The sequence below is a fragment of the Piliocolobus tephrosceles genome, chromosome 3, assembly GCF_002776525.5.
Source record: "Piliocolobus tephrosceles isolate RC106 chromosome 3, ASM277652v3, whole genome shotgun sequence".
NCBI classification, from domain to species: Eukaryota; Metazoa; Chordata; class Mammalia; order Primates; family Cercopithecidae; genus Piliocolobus; species Piliocolobus tephrosceles.
The window spans coordinates 131,418,308-131,435,764 of NC_045436.1; the positions used below are offsets into that span (position 1 = coordinate 131,418,308).

The 17,457-nt window shown below is 44.9% G+C and overlaps 1 protein-coding gene across 2 annotated transcripts in view; it reads right to left on the bottom strand.

The window, feature by feature from the left end:
- Positions 1-14,961, bottom strand: part of REST (RE1 silencing transcription factor) — a 27,441-nt gene extending 12,480 nt beyond the window's left edge. The window contains exons 1-3 of one of the 2 annotated variants that reach the window (XM_023192209.3): positions 14,624-14,961; positions 11,299-12,205; positions 4,521-4,604 (exon numbers count right to left, since the gene is read on the bottom strand). In XM_023192209.3, coding sequence (XP_023047977.1) covers positions 4,521-4,604; positions 11,299-12,196 — 982 coding nt within the window. In that variant the 5' untranslated portion in view covers positions 12,197-12,205; positions 14,624-14,961. Of the gene's footprint in view, positions 1-4,520; positions 4,605-11,298; positions 12,206-13,796; positions 13,955-14,623 lie in introns of those variants that run through there. The other variant, XM_023192208.3, reaches the window with a different exon arrangement.
- Positions 14,962-17,457: the final 2,496 nt, after the last annotated feature.

Genomic DNA, 17,457 nt, shown 5'->3' on the forward strand with positions numbered 1-17,457 from the left:
GGAGGCTGAGGCAGGAGAATGGCGTGAACCTGGGAGGCGGAGCTTGCGGTGAGCTGAGATCCGGCCACTGCACTCCAGCCTGGGTGATAGCGAGACTCCGTCTCAAAAAATAATAATAATAATAATAATAATAATAATAATAATAATAATAATAATAGTCCCGGCCAAGCGCAGTGACTCATGCCTGTAATCCCAGCACTCTGGCAGACTGAGGTGGGTGGATCACCTGAGTTCAGGAGTTCAAGACCAGCCTAGTCAACACCTCTACTAAAAATACAAAAATTTGACCGGGCATGGTGGCTCACGTCTGTAATCCCAGCACTTTGAGAGGCCAAGGCAGGCGGATCACGAGGTCAGGAGATCAAGACCATCCTGGCTAATACAGTGAAACCCCATCTCTACTAAAAAGACAAAAAAATTAGCCGGGCCTGGCGGCGGGCGCCTGTAGTCCCAGCTACCCGGGAGGCTGAGACAGGAGAGGGTGTGAACCCGGGAGGTGGAGCTTGCAGTGAGCAGAGATCGCGCCACTGCACTCCAGCCTGGGCGACAGAGCAAGACCCTGTCTCCAAAAAAAAAAAAAATTAGCCAGGCATGGTGGCGGGCACCTGTAATTTAAGCTACACAGGAGGCTGAGGAAGATTCTGTAGCTTGAACCCGGGAGGCAGAAGTCGCACTGAGTCGAGATCGCGCCATTGTACTCCAGCTGGGTGACAAGAGCGAAACTGTCTTGAAAATAATAATAATAACAATAATAGTCCCCAATTAGCTGAAGTGGTGGCATGTGCCAGTAGACCTAGCTACTCAGGAGACTGAGGCAAGAGGATGGCTTGAGCCCAGGCATTTGAAATTGCAGTAAGGCATGATCACACCACTGCATTCCAGCCTGTGCAACAGAGTCCTCAACTCCAAAAACAACAACAAAATTACTTATTTGTGAGCTTGTATCCTATAATATGTAATCTGAAACTCAGTATCTTCTTAGTACTAAGATTGGAGACAGCAAATACTTGTTTTTAGTACCCAGCATACATACAATAGCTAGTGGCTACTACTAGTCTTTAAGATACCATTAAAATACTTGCTATACTGTAACAACAAATACTAAAAATCATTTTTAAAATATAGCAGGCAAAACGCAAAACATTTTGCAAACTCAAATACAACGGTTTCAGGCAAAGATTTATCAACTGGTATAAAACACCATAAACATTTAAACAGTGACAAGCCAAAGTATTACTAATTGAACAAAAGGATAAAAGTATGTAGTCATTCTAAATACAGTGACCTAACATTATATTAATGGATCAACCACATGTGACTTTAAATGAGGCTTATCATTTGTGAGAAAGATTATCAAGCATTTAAATTTAATTTACAATAATTAAATTTAGTTTACAATATAACGGACAGAAGAAAAGCTAAATGACACCATGAGAAAACAAGTGGACATATCCAGAAGAAAGGACATTCTACAGGAAAAAAGGTCTGTACAATGGGGATAATAGAACTCATGCAACATAAAACAGTTATGAAGACTAAAACTACTTAACTAATATAAAGCTCTTGGCTAGGAGCAGTGGCTCACACCTGTAATCCCAGCATGTTGGGAGGCCGAGGCAGGCAGATCACCTGACATCAGGAGTTCGAGACCACGCTGGCCAACATCGTAAAACCCCATCTCTACTAAAACTACAAATTAGCCAGGTGTGGTGGCGCATGCCTGTAATCCCAGCTATTTGGGAGGCTGAGGCAGGAGAATCGCTTGATCCCAGGAGACAGAGGTTGCAGTGAGCTGTGATCACACCATTGTACTCCAGCCTGGGCAACAAGAGCGAAACTCCATCTCAGGAAAAAAAAGTAATACTACTACTACTACAAAACTCTTAAATATTTCACTAAAAAGCTAGAGTACAACTATCAACAGGACATGATGCCTACCTCCAAAGTCTGAGATTGCATCCACGTTACCATCAGAGAATGAAACCAAAAATACACCCAAAAATAATAAAACCAGGTTTCCGGTTAAGTGGCACCACTCAATGGCTTAGAGGTTTAGGAAAAAAAAAAAAACACTCGAAGTACATTAGCGTTGACAACCATGTAGGGTCAAGAAAGGCTAACAAGCATACTATAGGACACCTTCATAGCTGTTCAAATGAATCAGAATCTGCAATATAATCAAGTCTGATTATCAAGTCTTGTTACTAATGGCAGCAATGTCCAGTAGAAATATAATGCATATCACACATGTAATCTTAAATTTTCTAGCAGTCATACCACAAACGTAAAAAGGAAACAGGTAAAATTAATTTTATTACTTTTTAAAGCCAATGTATGTAACAGTTTCGCCATATGATCAACTTGAAAAATAAATATTTAATATTCTTTATTTTTTTCTCTAACCTGCTTCAGAGAAATAGTCTTTTCTTCATACTGTTTGAAATCTGTGGCCGGGTGCAGTGGCTCACACCTACAATCCCAGCACTTTGGGAGGCCAGGATGGGCAGATCACTTTAGGCCAGGAGTTCAAGACAAATTATAAAAATTATGGCCAGGCGCGGTGGCTCAAGCCTGTAATCCCAGCACTTTGGGAAGCCGAGACGGGCGGATCACGAGGTCAGGAGATCGAGACCATCCTGGCTAACACGGTGAAACCCCGTCTCTACTAAAAATACAAAAAACTAGCCAGGCAAGGTGGCGGCGCCTGTAGTCCCAGCTACTCCAGAGGCTGAGGCAGGAGAATGGCGTAAACCTGCGAGGCGGAGCTTGCAGTGAGCTGAGATCCGGCCACTGCACTCCAGCCCAGGGGGACAGAGCAAGACTCCGTCTCAAAAAAAAAAAAAAAAAAAATTTGCTGGGCATGGTGGCACCTGCCTGTAATCCCAGCTACTGGGGAGGCTGAGGCATGAGAATTGCTTGAACCCAGAAGGCAGAGGTTGCAGTGAGCTGAAATCCATGCCACTGCACTCCAGCCTAGGGGAGAGTAAGACTCTGTCTCAACAACAACAAAAAATCTGTTAAGTACGTATTCTATAAGTATCAATTTAAACTACTACTGTTTCGAAAGCTTAACGTGGCTAGTGGCTACTCAACTGAATAGCACAGATCTAAGGCAACGTAATTACTAACTTAAGGGGGACAGGCCTACATAGGCTTTTGTAACAGCAAGATTTAAGATACTTTTCCCACAGGGATATACTTTCTAAATCTGTATTCTAATTAGAAGTGGTAGTTCGGCCAGGCGTGGTGGCTCATGCTTGTAATCTCAGTACTTTGGGAGGCCAAGATGGGCAGATCATGAGGTCAGGAGTTCGAGACCAGCCTGACCAACATGGTGAAACCCCATCTCTACTAAAAATACAAGAATTAATTGGGTGTGGTGATGTGCGCCTGTAATCCCAGCTACTCAGGAGGCTGAGGCAGGAGAATCGCTTGAACCCGGAGGCGGAGGTTGTGGTGAGCTGAGATCACATCACTGCACTCCAGCCTAGGCAACAGAGCAGGACTGTCTCCAAAAAAATAAAAAAGTAAAAGTAAAAGTGGTAGTTCACCAAGAGTCAATCAGGGATACCCATTCCAGCAAGATCACCGATGCTAACATTACTTTTTAACTTGGCCACTTACATACTTTAATAGGGACTTCTTTATCGAGATGGAGTTTTGCTCTTAATGGCATGATCTTGGCTCACCGCAACCTCCGCCTCCCAAGGTTCAAGCAATTCTCCTGCCTCAGCCTCCTGAGTAGCTGGGATTACAGGCATGTGCTACCATGCCTGGCTAATTTTGTATTTTTAGTAGAGATGGGATTTCTCCATGTTGGTCAGGGTGGTCTCGAACCCCCAGCCTCAGGTGATCTGCCCACCTTGGCCTCCCGAAGTGCTGGGATTACAGACTTGAGCCACAGTGCTGGCCAATGGGGACTAACTCTGAGTGGTGATGGTGACTGTTTCAGTCCCTGCAGTGGACGAATCTCTCATGTCACAGTCCTACACTCTTACTATAGCTTAATAAATTGGCATCCTAGATTGTCATTTTCTTTTTCAAGCTAAGCTTTTGCAGTCAGTCCTCAAAAGCTCTACCAAACCTTGAAACAGAACAAACCTAAATTTCAGGACCTGAGAAGCTAAGAAGGAATCCCTGACACTTGTCAACCACACATTATGAGTCTCAGCTTTATACTGTTAGGAGAAATGTGAGAAGTAGGGGTTAAAGGATCAATCAGCCTTGGTGTACATTAGTTTAACTTTTGTTGGAGTCACGGAACACTTCAAAGATTTGATGAGAATTAAGGCCCCTCCTCCTAGAAAAAGTTTACACAAAAATTTCATTTTCAGGAGGTCCACCTTTGGATTCCACGTTAGAAATCCCCAGATTGACAGAACATTGATTTTCAAATTCTGACTTCTAAATTATATTAAAAATAAATAATAAATAAACGACTCGGTTACAAGTCCTTAAAAGAACTTCCCTAAAATGGTTGTTGACTGAAAATGATAGGAAAGTTCTCATTTCTTACCAACCTGAATGAGTACGCATATGTCTAGTTAGATGAGTCTTCTGAGAACTTGAGTAAGGACAAAGTTCACATTTATATGGGCGTTCTCCTGCAAATTTCAATAATGAAGAGTGTTTAAATGTCACAAAATAAGCCAAATACAATTCTTACTAACAATGCAACAATATTTAGTGCTCAGCACATTTTAACAAGAATTTTTTTTTTCCTATTTCTGGCAAAAATATCAATTTATCATGTATTTAAAATGTAAGTTATTTATTTCAGAAACTATGACTACATTATTTTGGCTTTGCTGACAAAAAAAACATTGACTTTCTGAATTCTCAAAGCCCTTTTAATTTTCACAGTGATACTGCATGTTAATACATTAAGTAGTGAGAAGTGGAAAACTATCTTGATAAGGTACAAAGCATATTTTTGTTATATAAGATTCACCTTTTAAAAAAGTCTACCCTGTCTGATGCTATTAACACTGTTTTTTTTTAACTTATAAATGACAAATCTACTACCATTTGAAAGTGTTAGCTTAAAACAATACTTTTGAGTGAGAATGTAATTGCTTTATGCTAAAAATTTTCAAGTGGTAGAGTTCCAGACCAGCCTGGGCAATACAGCAATACCCCATTTCTAAAAATTTATTTTAAAAAACTAGCCTGGGGCTGGGCACAGTGGCTCATGCCTGAAATCCCAGCACTTTGGGAGGCCAAGGCTGACAGATCACAAGGTCAGGAGTTCAAGACCAGCCTGGCCAACATAATTAAACCCACCTCTACTAAAAATACAAAAAAAAAAAAAAAAAAAATTAGCCAGGCATGGTGGCATGTGTCTGTTGTCCCAGCTACTCAGGAGGCTGAGTGAAGCAGGAGAATCACTTGACCCCCGGAGGTGGAAGTTGCAGTGAGTGAGACCTCATTAAAAAAAAAAAAAAAAAGCCTGGGCTGAGCATGGGGATTGTGGCCCCCAATTGTAACCCCAACACTTTGAGAGGCCAAAACAGGTCGATCACTTGAGCCCAGGAGTTCAAGACTAGCCTGGGCAACATAGCAAGACCTCCTCTCTACAAAAAACAGAAAAATTAGCCAGGTGTGATGGCACACGCCTGTGGTCCCAGCTACTTGGGAGAATGAGATGGGAGGATTGCTTGAGCCCAGGAAGGACAAGGCTGGTGTGAGTCATGATTGTACCACTGTGCTCCAGCCTAGGTAAAAGTGAGACCCTATAGTCTCACTTGGGAGGCTGAGGCAGGATGATCACTTGAGCCCAGAGTTTGAGGTTGCAGTGAGCTATGATGGCACCACTATACTCCAGCCTGGAGTACAGAGAGAGATCCTGTCTCTAAAAATAAAATTAAATAGAAAACACTAAGTTAAAAAGAAAAATGAAAGAGAAGATCATCAATTTTCTTTTTATTGTTTTTTATGAGACAGGGTCTCGCCCTGTTGCCCAGACTGGAGTGCGGTGGCGTGAATATAGCTCCTGCAGCCTGGACGTCCCGGGCTCAACAGATCCTCCCGCTTCAGCCTCCTAAGTAGCTGGGACCATAGGTGTGGCAACCAAGCCCAGATAATTTTTTTTTTTTTGGTACAGACCAGGTTTTGCCATGTTGCCCAGACTGGTCTCTAACCCCTGGGCTTAAGCAATCCACCTGTCTTGGCCTCCCAAAGTGCTGGGATTACAGGCATAAGCCACCATGCCCAACCAGTTACCAATTTTTAAAACATATTACAAAAGTCACAGGGACTGAAGACTAGAAGCCAGTGATTTAATACTGAATAATTTTAAGACTCAAAGGTAGGACATGTATATTCTTTTTAGACACAGCTATCAACAACAAACAAGGTTTTGTTTTTTTTTTTTTTTTTTGAGACGGAGTCTCACTCTGTTGTCCATGCTAGAGTGCAGTGGCGAGATCTTGGCTCACTGCAAGCTCCGCCTCCTGGGTTCACACCATTCTCCTGCCTCAGCCTCCTGAGCAGCTGGGACTACAGGCGCCTGCCACCATGCCCAGCTAATTTTTTTTGTATTTTTAGCAGAGACGGGGTTTCACCTTGTTGGCCAGGATGGGCTCGATCTCCTGACCTCATGATCCACCCACCTCGGCCTCCCAAAGTGCAGGAATTACAGGCGTGAGCCACCACACCCGGCAAAACAAGCTTTTAAAAAAAGGTGTACAATTTGTTTTAATATAGTCTCCAGACATAAGATAATTATGACCTTGGTAAAGTTACTAAAACACCCCGATTCCCCATCTGCAAAAGTAACAGAATCTTCATTCCCTGTAATTGCAAAAGTTTAAATAATACATGCAGAGCATTTAACACTGTGTCTGGCACATAGTAAAGCCGATAAATGTCAGCTATCAATTTTGTCTAAGACAGAAACAAATATGTCTAATAAAATAAGGAAAAGGTGGTACCCAGAAAACAAGAATAGGCCAGGCATGGTGGCTCATGCCTGTAATCCCAGCACTTTGGGAGGGAGGCGGATCATTTGAGCCCAGAGGCTCAAATGTCGAGGCTTCAGTGAGCCGTGATCACGCCACTGCACTCCATACAGGGCAACAGAGTGAGACCCTGTCTCAAAACAAAAAACAAACAACAACAACAAAAAGAATGGTGATAGGTGGGAAATGTGTTCCTAGTAACAATTCTGCTGTAATTCGCTGGTAGCTATGTATTAGCTGTAAAGAGCTGGTAGCAACAGAATGCCTACCTTATGACCTGGAACAATCAAGATAGTTTTATATTAATGGAATTCTGTAAAAAAGGGATATACAAATAGCCAATAAACACATGAAAAGATGAACATTATCATTAGCTGTGAGGGAAACACAAATCAAAACCACATGAGATGAAGACTTCATATCCACTAGGATAGCTGTAATCACAAAGACAGATGTTAACAGTATTATTGCTGAGGATGTGCTGAAAGTGGAACCCCTCACACATTGCTGGTGGGACTGTAAAATGGCATGGCTAATTTGGAAAATAGTTTGGCAGTTCACCAAAGTGTTGCTACTATACTGCCCCACAATCTCACTCTTAGGTACATATCCAAAAGAAACAAAAACATATGTCCACACAACACTTAAACATGAATATTCATAGCAGCATTATTCAGATTGCATATTATATGATTCCACTTATATGAAATATTCAAAATAGGCCAATCTATAGTGAACTGTATATGTAAATTGTATCTCAATGAAGTTGGAAAAAACTAAATACCATTGCAGATAAACTTGAAGAATCAAAAATAATTTACTTTTAAATTCTTTTATTTTATTATTATTATTTTTTGAGACAGAGTCTCGCTCTGTCGCCCAGGCTGGAGTGCAGTGGCATGATCTTGGCTCACTGCAACCTCTGCCTCTCGGGTTCAAGCGATTCTCCTGCCTCAATTTCCCTGGAAGCTGGGACTTCTTGTATTTTTAGTAGAGACAGGGTTTCACCATGCCGACCAGGCTAGTCTGGAATTCCCAACCTCAGGTGATCTGCCTGCCTCCCAAGGCGCTGGGATTATAGGCATGAGCCACCTCATCCAGCCTGCTTTTAAATTCTTTACAACAGATGACTTTATCTGTGTAATTCCACAAACTAGGTATAACTCTCCTCTAGAAAGTTTAGTTACCAACAGATTTTTCAGTTACACATACAGGCAAAAAGGTTTTCTTTAAAAGTAGATTTTGTGAACTAGTTAAATAACAAAACCATTAAACTAAAGAGGTCAACCTGAATGAAAGTAATCCCCAGCTCCCAACCTCCCCCGGTTTTGGTGGAGGCTGCAGTGAGTGGAGATTGCTGAACTTTAAATGCTACTTTTGTTTTTGGTTTTTTTTTGAGACAGAGTCTCACTCTGTCGCCCAGGCTGGAGTGCAGATGCGCTATCTCGACTCACTGCAACCTCCACCTCCCAGGTTTAAGCGATTCTCCTGCCTCAGCCTCCCAAAGTGCTAGGATTACAGACGTGAGCCATCGTGGAAGGCTTTAAATGTGATACTTGTATATGACCTTGGGAACATCACTTCAGGCTTTTAAATCTGAAGTTTTCCCCTCTGCAAACATGAAGTATCATCACAGATGCTATTTTCCTCAATGGATTGTTCTGAAGATTAGCACAGAAAAGAAGACAGCACCTAACATTGGGCACAAGAAACACAATTAAGCCCATTAGGTCAATCAGAAAACTGGCCTACTTACAAGTGGAAATGAGAAGTAATTCCTGAACACTATCAATTTAAGTGATTCCTGTCTTTTCTCTCTCTACTCTTCCGTACCAGATGAATTTATTTTCCATAATTTTCAGAACTATACATTTAATACGAGATACTTTCAGAATTTACATAATCAAAATATTTACCTTCAATCTATACATCACCCAATTGTTTTAAAATGTAAAAAAAGGCCAGGTTCGCTGGCTCACGCTTGTAATTCCAGCACCCTGAGAGACCGAGGCGGGCTGATCACAAGGTCAGGAGTTTGAGACCAGCCTGGCCAACACAGTGAAATCTTGTCTCTACTAAAAAATTTTTTAAAAATTAGCTGGGCGTGATGGTGCGCGCCTGTAATCCCAGCTACACGGGAGGCTGAGGCAAGAGAATTGCTTGTACCTGGGAGGTGGAGGTTGCAGTGAGGCAAGATTGCGCCACTGCACTCCAGCCTGGGCAACAAGAGTAAAACTCTGTTTCAAAAAAAAAAAAAAAGAATCAGAATGAAGGTAATACCGGGGAAAAATAAGCATTAAGACCAAATAAACCAGGCATGGTGGCTCATGCCTGCAATCCCAGCACTTCAGAAAGGCTGAGGTAGGCAGATCACCTGAGGTCAGGAGTTCAAGACTAGCCTGGCCAACATGGGAAACCACATCTCTACTGAAAACACAAAAATTAGCCGGGCATGATGGAAGGCACTTCTAATTCCAGCTAAATGAATATGATGTACTTATTTATGAGTTTAGTATATATGATGGCTGGGATTTAAGATATTGTAGGTGAGGCTGGTTTAGTCTAACGGTTTGTCTAATTCAAACTGTCAAGTGATTAATGGGGTTGTATCCCCAAGTAACTTTCATTTCCTACTCTACATATTTTTGTAATGCTTGACCTTTACTTCTGAAATCAAATGGTTTCAAAGCATGGAGACAATCACAGGTTATGACGAATTCCAAAGGGACTACAAATTCTTTTACTGGACTAAATTTTAAAGCATTCAACACATGAGCCATCCATCTGCTGGGGCCTAGCAATCTTGTAACAGAGGTCACTCTTGTAATGGAATCTCACCTGCAAGTTTTATTGTTTAAGCCTACCACTTAAAAGTTTCAAGTCTTTGGGATGTAAAAAATAACTAAATAAAATAAATTTTTAAAAATTAAGTCAGCTGGATATGGTGGCTCACACCCATAAACCCAGCACTTTGGGAGACTGAGGGCAGATTACTTGAGTTCAGGAGTTAGAGACCAACCTGGACAACATGGCAGAAACCCTGTATCTACAAAAATTACAAATATTAGCCAGGTGTGGTGGCATGCATCTGTGGTCCCAGCTACTTGGGGGACTGAGGCAAGAGGGTCACTTGAGTCCAGGAGGTCGAGGCTGCAGTGAGCAGTGATCACGCCACTGCACTCCAGGATGGGTGACGAAGTAAAGCTATCTCAAAAAAAAAAAAATTGGCCAGGTGTGGTGGCTCACACCTGTCATCCCAGCACTTTGGGAGGCTGCAGTGGGTGGATCACAAGGTCAGGAGTTAGAGATCAGCCTGATCAACATGGTGAAACCCCGTCTCTACTAAAAATACAAAAACTTAGCTAGGCATGGTGGTGGGCGCCTACAATCCCAGCTACTCGGGAGGCTGAGGCATGAGAACTGCTTAAACCTGGGAGACAGAGGTTGCAGTGAGCCAAGACCATGCCATTGCACTCCAGCCTGGGCAACAGAATGACACTCCGTCTCAAAAAAAAAAAAAAAAAAAAAGTTTCAACTTTTTTTATACAGTTGCGCTTAGTATGAGTTCAAACACACTAAACACAATTGTCTGAAAAATACATTTTCTACATGTGTGTGCTTTCATAGGAAAATAGTTTCAATTGGTGATAATCCCACCCATGTTTTAAAAACTATCTTCTCACATTTCTTTTTTGTGGACAAAGACAAGTTCTTCCATTTAGGAACTCAATGCTGTAAGTCAAATGTTTCAAAGTTTGAGGCTTTTGTTAAGTGGAGATATGCAAGGTTAATCACTGAGTTTTCCTTTTTATATAAGCCCTCAATTCCTTTCAGAAACTATACTGCATCTTAAATGTGTTCACTGTCACAGAAATATACAAACTTTTTTTTTCCGTTTTCTTTTTGAGACAGGGGTCTTTCCATGTTTCCCAGACTGGTCTAGAACTTCTGGGCTCAGGCAGTCCTTCTGCCTCGGCCTCCTGAAGTGATGGAATTACAGGCATGAGCCACCACCACGCACGGCCAGTCTAACTTGCTGAAGGTAAATCCCAAGTTAGGATATGTACTTTAGGAAGAGCATGGTAACATCTCTTGGCTGTTCCTCCCAGGTAACATTCTGTGCTTTACATGTAACTTCACATAATCCTCCCATCCTAGATATTGTTACTCCATGGAGAAATTTCTGAACAAAGAGGTTAAACAACTTGTGCAAGGTCACAAAGATAGCAAAAATGGAACCTGGATTTGAACCAGAGCCCTTTTTCTCAAGCACTACTTAACCACTCAAGTAACAATCAGAAAAGAGAACTGAACTTATGGACTAGAAAGCTTCTCTTACCTGTATGAGTTCTAACATGCTGAACATAATTGTTTTTTCTGTCTGAAAAATAGTTGCACTTTCCACATGTGTATACTTTCCTTGGAAAATGGTTTCTTAAATGTTTCCTCCAGTGATACTCGCTCACTGTTGTGTATGTACAAATGATGCACTTGTAGACTCGCTCATTATCCCCAGCTCTGGTGTGGTGTTTCAGGTGTGCAGTATAGTGATCATATCGATTGGTATTGTAGCCGCAGCGGTCACAGCGAATGGGGCCCTTGGAGAAATCTCCTTCTTCTGCAGTGGAAGAGCCAGATTCCCTGGCTTTTGCCTGCTTCTCCGCACTCTCTTCCACAAAAAATTTCTTAGCACTGTGAACTCTGATGTGATGCACAAACTGTTCTTCAGATTCTGCTTCATACTGGCATGGCTTACAGCGAAAGGGTTTGGTCTTCGAGCTCTTGCCTTTGTCCTCTGCTCCAGGTGTTTCAGGAGAAAGATCTTTATTTGAGTTGTAAATCTCTGGAGCACCTGATGCCTCAAATACAGGCTGAGGTTCTACAACGCTGAGTTCCAAACTTCTCAGTTCCATGTTTTCCAGTCCATGAGGTTCACCTTTTATTTCAGCAGACTCTTCAAGTCCTTCTCCTTCTTCACTATCTGAAAAGTTGTTATCCCCAACAGGCATCAATTCTGCCATCTGTCTTTCTTCACCGACCAGGTAATCACAGCAGCTGCCATTTACTTCCCCAGTTAAGGCTACATTTGCCAGCATAATAAGCTGAGGGGCGGCCAGTTCAGCTTTGGAAAGGTCATGCAAGTCATACATGTCGTTAGGCAGGGCCATTCCAATGTTGCCACTGCTGGTAAACAGCCCTCCTCCTCCAGAAGACTGCCCCATTACCTGGGTGGCCATAACTGTATTCTGAATTAAAAACAAAACAAAACAAGAGCACCAGTTTAAACACTGCTGTTACTGGCTTAAAACCACATCACTCTAAATCTTCATAACTTAAAAATTTTCCAATATGATCTTTATAACTCAGTAAACTTCATCACCTATTAAAAACAAATCTTTAAAACAACAGTTAATTCCTAATAGTCTTTGGCAATCACCAAAAAAAAATGTTTACTATCCCTAGAAAACAATTCTACCAATTGTTTGACGTAACTCATTCACCATCCAGCCACTGGCATGTGGTCCCTCAAGCACTTTTAATTGTTCTGGTGGGGATAAAAAGTAACCTTCATTTCTACTGTTAAAATTACTCCAAAAATTCAAAACATGAGTAGTAAATTATTGTCCTCCCAACTTTTCCCCCTTCAACAGTTGAATGGTCTGAATCAGAAAGCCCAGAAATCCACAAGCCATTCAGCGCATTTATTAAGTACACAAACACATCTGGAAAGTAGAAGCCTGTAATAATTGTTCAACTTAATTGGATTTCGCATGAACTCAACTAACTCCAAAAGAATAAACTACTGTGAAAAACTACCACTACCAGTCAGTCCCTTAATTTTTCGACAACTCCACAGGCTTAAAAGGAAAAACATTATGGACCCCTTTTCTTGTGAAGAAGGAAGTTTGATTTATTCAAAACTTCACAAATAAAAATTAATAAGCTTATTTTTCTGCAGGCTGAAGTTCCACAACACTGAATTCCAAGCTTTTCAATACGAATAAAATCATCGTGCAACTCAACTCGACAATCAGCAACTTTCTTGCATTGTGCTTGACTTGGCCTACTTGCCTAGTGGAAGCCATTACAAGATCACCTTCTTGAAAACAAGTTGGGCTTTCTAAATGTTACGTTACTTCTCAATCTAAAAGGTGCCATTCTCAAACGAAGTGTTCACTTGCAAACTAAAAAAAGTAACAAGTTCTAAGAAAATAAAGTTAAACCGAAAATACAAAAAGTAATCCGCCTCATCCAAGTGTATAATAAACAAACCGGTTTAGTTCTACGTACCAACAAAAGTTGGAAGCAAATGCCATCACAGAAAACAGGGCGAAGGCTGTCCTGGGGCTGAACAGCCCAAGCTACTCGGCAATTTGGCCCAACATCGACTTTTCTAATCGCTCCCTAACCCCTAACTGCCACCCCAAATGGAATTTTAACGATTGTTAGGAAGACCGTCCAAGCACAGCCCGAAAGCCCAACATGCCGCACGAATTCCTCCGTGCTGCTGCCACCAGCGCCTGCCTCGGCGGCGGCATTCCTAACTGAAATAGGCATTCGGCCATTTTCTCAAAATACCAAACACAAAGCAGCTCTTTGCAAACTCCGGCGCTCTCGCTTCCTCTCGTCTCGGCCCGCTCACTGCACATATTTACACACCAACTCGCGGGAGTCGCCCCAACACTCGTCCCGAGCCTTTTCCTGCGCTCTCCAACACTAAAACGGGGGAGGGGAGCAAGCTCGGGACGCCGTTTCGCCGGACCGAGTCCTCCCGGAGTCCAGGCAGCCCCCTCCCCAGCCCTAAGGCCCCCGTCCCGAGAGAGGACGGAAAGTTACCGCGCAGCCGGCGTCCGGGCTTCTCCGACCTCGCCCGAGCCCCTCCGACCGCCCCGGGACTCGCCCAACGCCCAGGGCCGGGGAGGCTCCGCGGGCGCCCTCGCGAGGCGTCGGGCTCCGAGCACCGGAGAGGGCCCCCACGCGGGCCAGCCGCCGCCCCCGCGCCCCGGAAGTTTGCGAACTTCACTCCCCCACGGCGCCCGGCAGGACGCGCGCCCCAGCCCCGCCAGCTCCAGCGGTCGGGTAGCCGGACGCGGGGTCCAGCGGCGCCGGGCGGCCGAAGCGCAGAAATCGCTGTCCAGCCCCGCTGGCGGAACCGCCCGGGCCCCGGGGCTGACTCAACCCGCCCGGCCGCACTCAACGGCGCCTTCCGGCGACAGGGAGAAGCCCTGGGGGAGGGGGCCAGGAGGGCCGCGGGCCGGCGCGGGGCTGCGGTGGGACACGGTAGCAGGAGGAGGAAGCAGAGGAAGTTTCAGGACTAGGGGCCCGAGCAGCTCCGCTCCTTGGTCTCAGAGGACCTGAGTCGGAGGAGCGTCCGGGTCAGCGCGGAGGCGGCGTCCCGGCCTCCAGTGGGGAGGGGGTCCAGGCGACGCGCCGCTCCCAACAAACGCCCCCAGCCCCCGGGCGGCGGCTGTGTAACCCGATCCTGCTCGGCTGCCAGCCCCCGCCCGGCGCGGCCGCCGCCGCCGGAGCCACAGTATCTGCAAATCAGCCCTGGACAGCGCCTGGCTCCTCGTCCTTCCGCGCCCTCCCCCTCCCGCCACCGCCGCCGCCCGGCCGGCCCTCCCCCAACCCTCACCGAGCCCCCAGCCCCGCGCCGCACTTACCGGCCTTCCTCGGGGAGGAGGGGCGGGCGACCCCAAGTCGCCGCTCCTTCTCCTACTACTTTTCTTTGTTGCTGGAGTTTCGGGGGAGGGGTGGGGGAGGGTGGAAAAGTTGGGTGCTGGGGCCGTCGAGGACCAAGAAGGCCAAAGAGTGGGGCTACAGAGGGTGTTCAGACCTCCGGGCCTCGCCCTGCCGTCTCGGCTGCCGCCGCCGCCGGGGTCTGGGGCCCCGGGCCTCGGCGGCGCTCGCTCCGCTGCTGCGCCGCGAGCTCGCGGGAGCCGCACATTCCACCACAGGACGCTGCGCCGCGCACCCAGGCCGCGTCGCCGCCGCCGCCGCCGCCGCCGCCGCCGCCCGCGGGACACGCCCCCTCCGGCGCCCGCGCGCGCCCGCGAGACACGCCCCCTCCGACGTCCGCGCGCGTGGCCGCTAGGCGCGCCCCGCCCCCCGACCAAGCAGGGAGTGCCCCAGTCTCCAGCCCGCCTGGGGGCGCGTCTAGGGGGAGCCGACCGTAATCCTCGCGGCCCCTCACTCCTGCCCTTAGGTCAGAAAAGAGGCGGGCCCCACTCCCTTTCTCGATTTCTTTTACAAACAAACAACAAAAGTTCCCCCCAGCCCTGGCGTGCATGCATGAGAATAGAGCTGTTAAAAGAAGAATCCGCAGGCTTTGACCGGTCTCTTTAGAGCTATTGTCACCGGCCTCTCAAGTATAAAGCGCTCCAAGATACCCTTCAGATCTTTTCAAGTCTCCACCCATAGCTATCCTTGACTAATTAAGCTTCGTTTTAAGCATCTGCGGTAAAAAAAAAAAAAGAAAAAGAAAAAGCCTTCCAAATTTCAAACTTCCGGAGAGGGAATGCAGTCAGTTTGGAAGACAAGAGAAGACGTTTCGGGAAGGAGGTTATGGACTCAAAGTGAGCGTGAGGACTGAGGGGACAGATCCCTAGACGTAGCAGGTTGCAAGTCATTGCTGAGCCCGGAAAGCACGACTACAGGGGAGAAATTACCCTCAGATGACAGAAGAAAAGGTGCTGAGGACGGGGAGGCTGCCTGGAATCACGTTGTGTCGGAGTAACCGGGCTCACGTCTATGAAGCGTGATAACCAAGCGGAATGCCTGGCCCATAGTCTTGTGCTGACAAAAACAAAAACAAACAACAGGAACAGAGGGAGAAAGAGTAATTCCACCCCCTTTCTCACCTGAAATAGCTTCTCCAGTCTGCCTTTGAAACACCTTCCTAAACGTCGGTCATAAGTCACACGTGTCCTCAGAAGCACAATGGCTCCCCATGACTACAAACTTAAAAAGCTTAAACCTCTCAGTGTGGTGTTCAAGCCCCTACTTAACTTGACCTAGATAAGTCTATTGCTGGTATTACAACATAAGTATCAAGTGCTATGGGGGTTTGCCAGTGGGGAGATGGATCCCAAGAGGTTCCAGAAACTCTTCACAGTAGACGCATTCTGTGTGAACTTGGAGAATGAAGAAAATTTCAACAGGTGGAAAGTAGGGCAAGGAACACTCTACACAGTGAAAAGGGCAAACTCAAAATCTCAAAGCAGTTGTTAAGACATCCCAGCTTCTCCTCAGGGTACCTCACTTCCTTCTCTTTGAAGTCCCTTTATTTGTTTCTCTTGGGGCAGGGCTTCCAGACTCTTCATTTCCTGGTATACCCACATAGGACCTCTGTTTCCCTCTATCTGGACAATATATTACTAATTAATGCAGTCTCCGATGCAAGATGAAATGAAGACCCTAAGGTGCTCGGCCACCAAAAGTTTCAATGAGGCGATTTCAAATGTAAGACCTCTCCATGAATCAAACCTGAAAAGTACTCATTTTCATTGAACCAAAGAGACAGGAAGGAAGGGAAGGAGGGAAGAAAGGAAGATCAACATTTTTAGGGCCGGTACAAACTTTTCTATATATATTTTATTTGTTTAACTAAAATCGAATTTGAGGTCACATGGCTTTTTTGGATGCTGTAGCCCAGGGTACAGTTCAGGTCTCTACCAAGGTTGTCAAAGACATAAACTTGTTTTCTTTCCCTTTTTTATGTCCAAAAAGGCAAAAATGAAATATCTCTTGTTAAACTTGGTAAACGTCCTTCATTTCCTCAATCTGCTTACTGGAAATGTTTTATTAATTGCAAATTTATTCCCACATATTGTGATGCAAATAGAAGAATGGCAAACGGGCAGCTGCATTCATTTAAAATTAGCAGAGGCCCTTGTTCAAGGGATGGCATATTGAGAGTGACCCAAATTATCATGACATGAAGGCCACAGGTCAAATTCAAGGCCAAATTACAAATCAATAGAAAATTTCCTTGGGGGAAGCTGTTACTATGAACTTGAATTCCTAATTGTTTTTCAAAAGTCTGTATTTTACTTTGCTGTATCCAAACTTTAGGATCTTCTGCAAGATAAAAACTTTGAGAATGAGTTCTGCTTTTCTTATATGGTTTTTGTCCTGCACATTTAACTTGTCGATTTTTTTATTTTAATTATCATATGTTCTTAATAATATTTTCTCTAGAGATTTATTTCTTTTTTTTTTTTTTTTCCAAGACAGAGTTTTGCTCTTGTTGCCCAGGCTGGAGTGCAATAGTACGATCTCGGCTCACCACAACCTCCGCCTCCCAGTTTCAAGCAATTCTCCTGCCTCAGCCTCCCGAGTAGCTGGGATTATAGGCATGCGCCACCACGCCAAGCTAATTTTGTAGTTTTAGTTAGAAACAGGGGTTTCTCCATGTTGGTCAGGCTGGTCTCGAACTCCTGGCCTTAGGTGATCTGCCTGCCTCGGCTTCCCCAAGTGCTGGAATTACAGGCGTCAG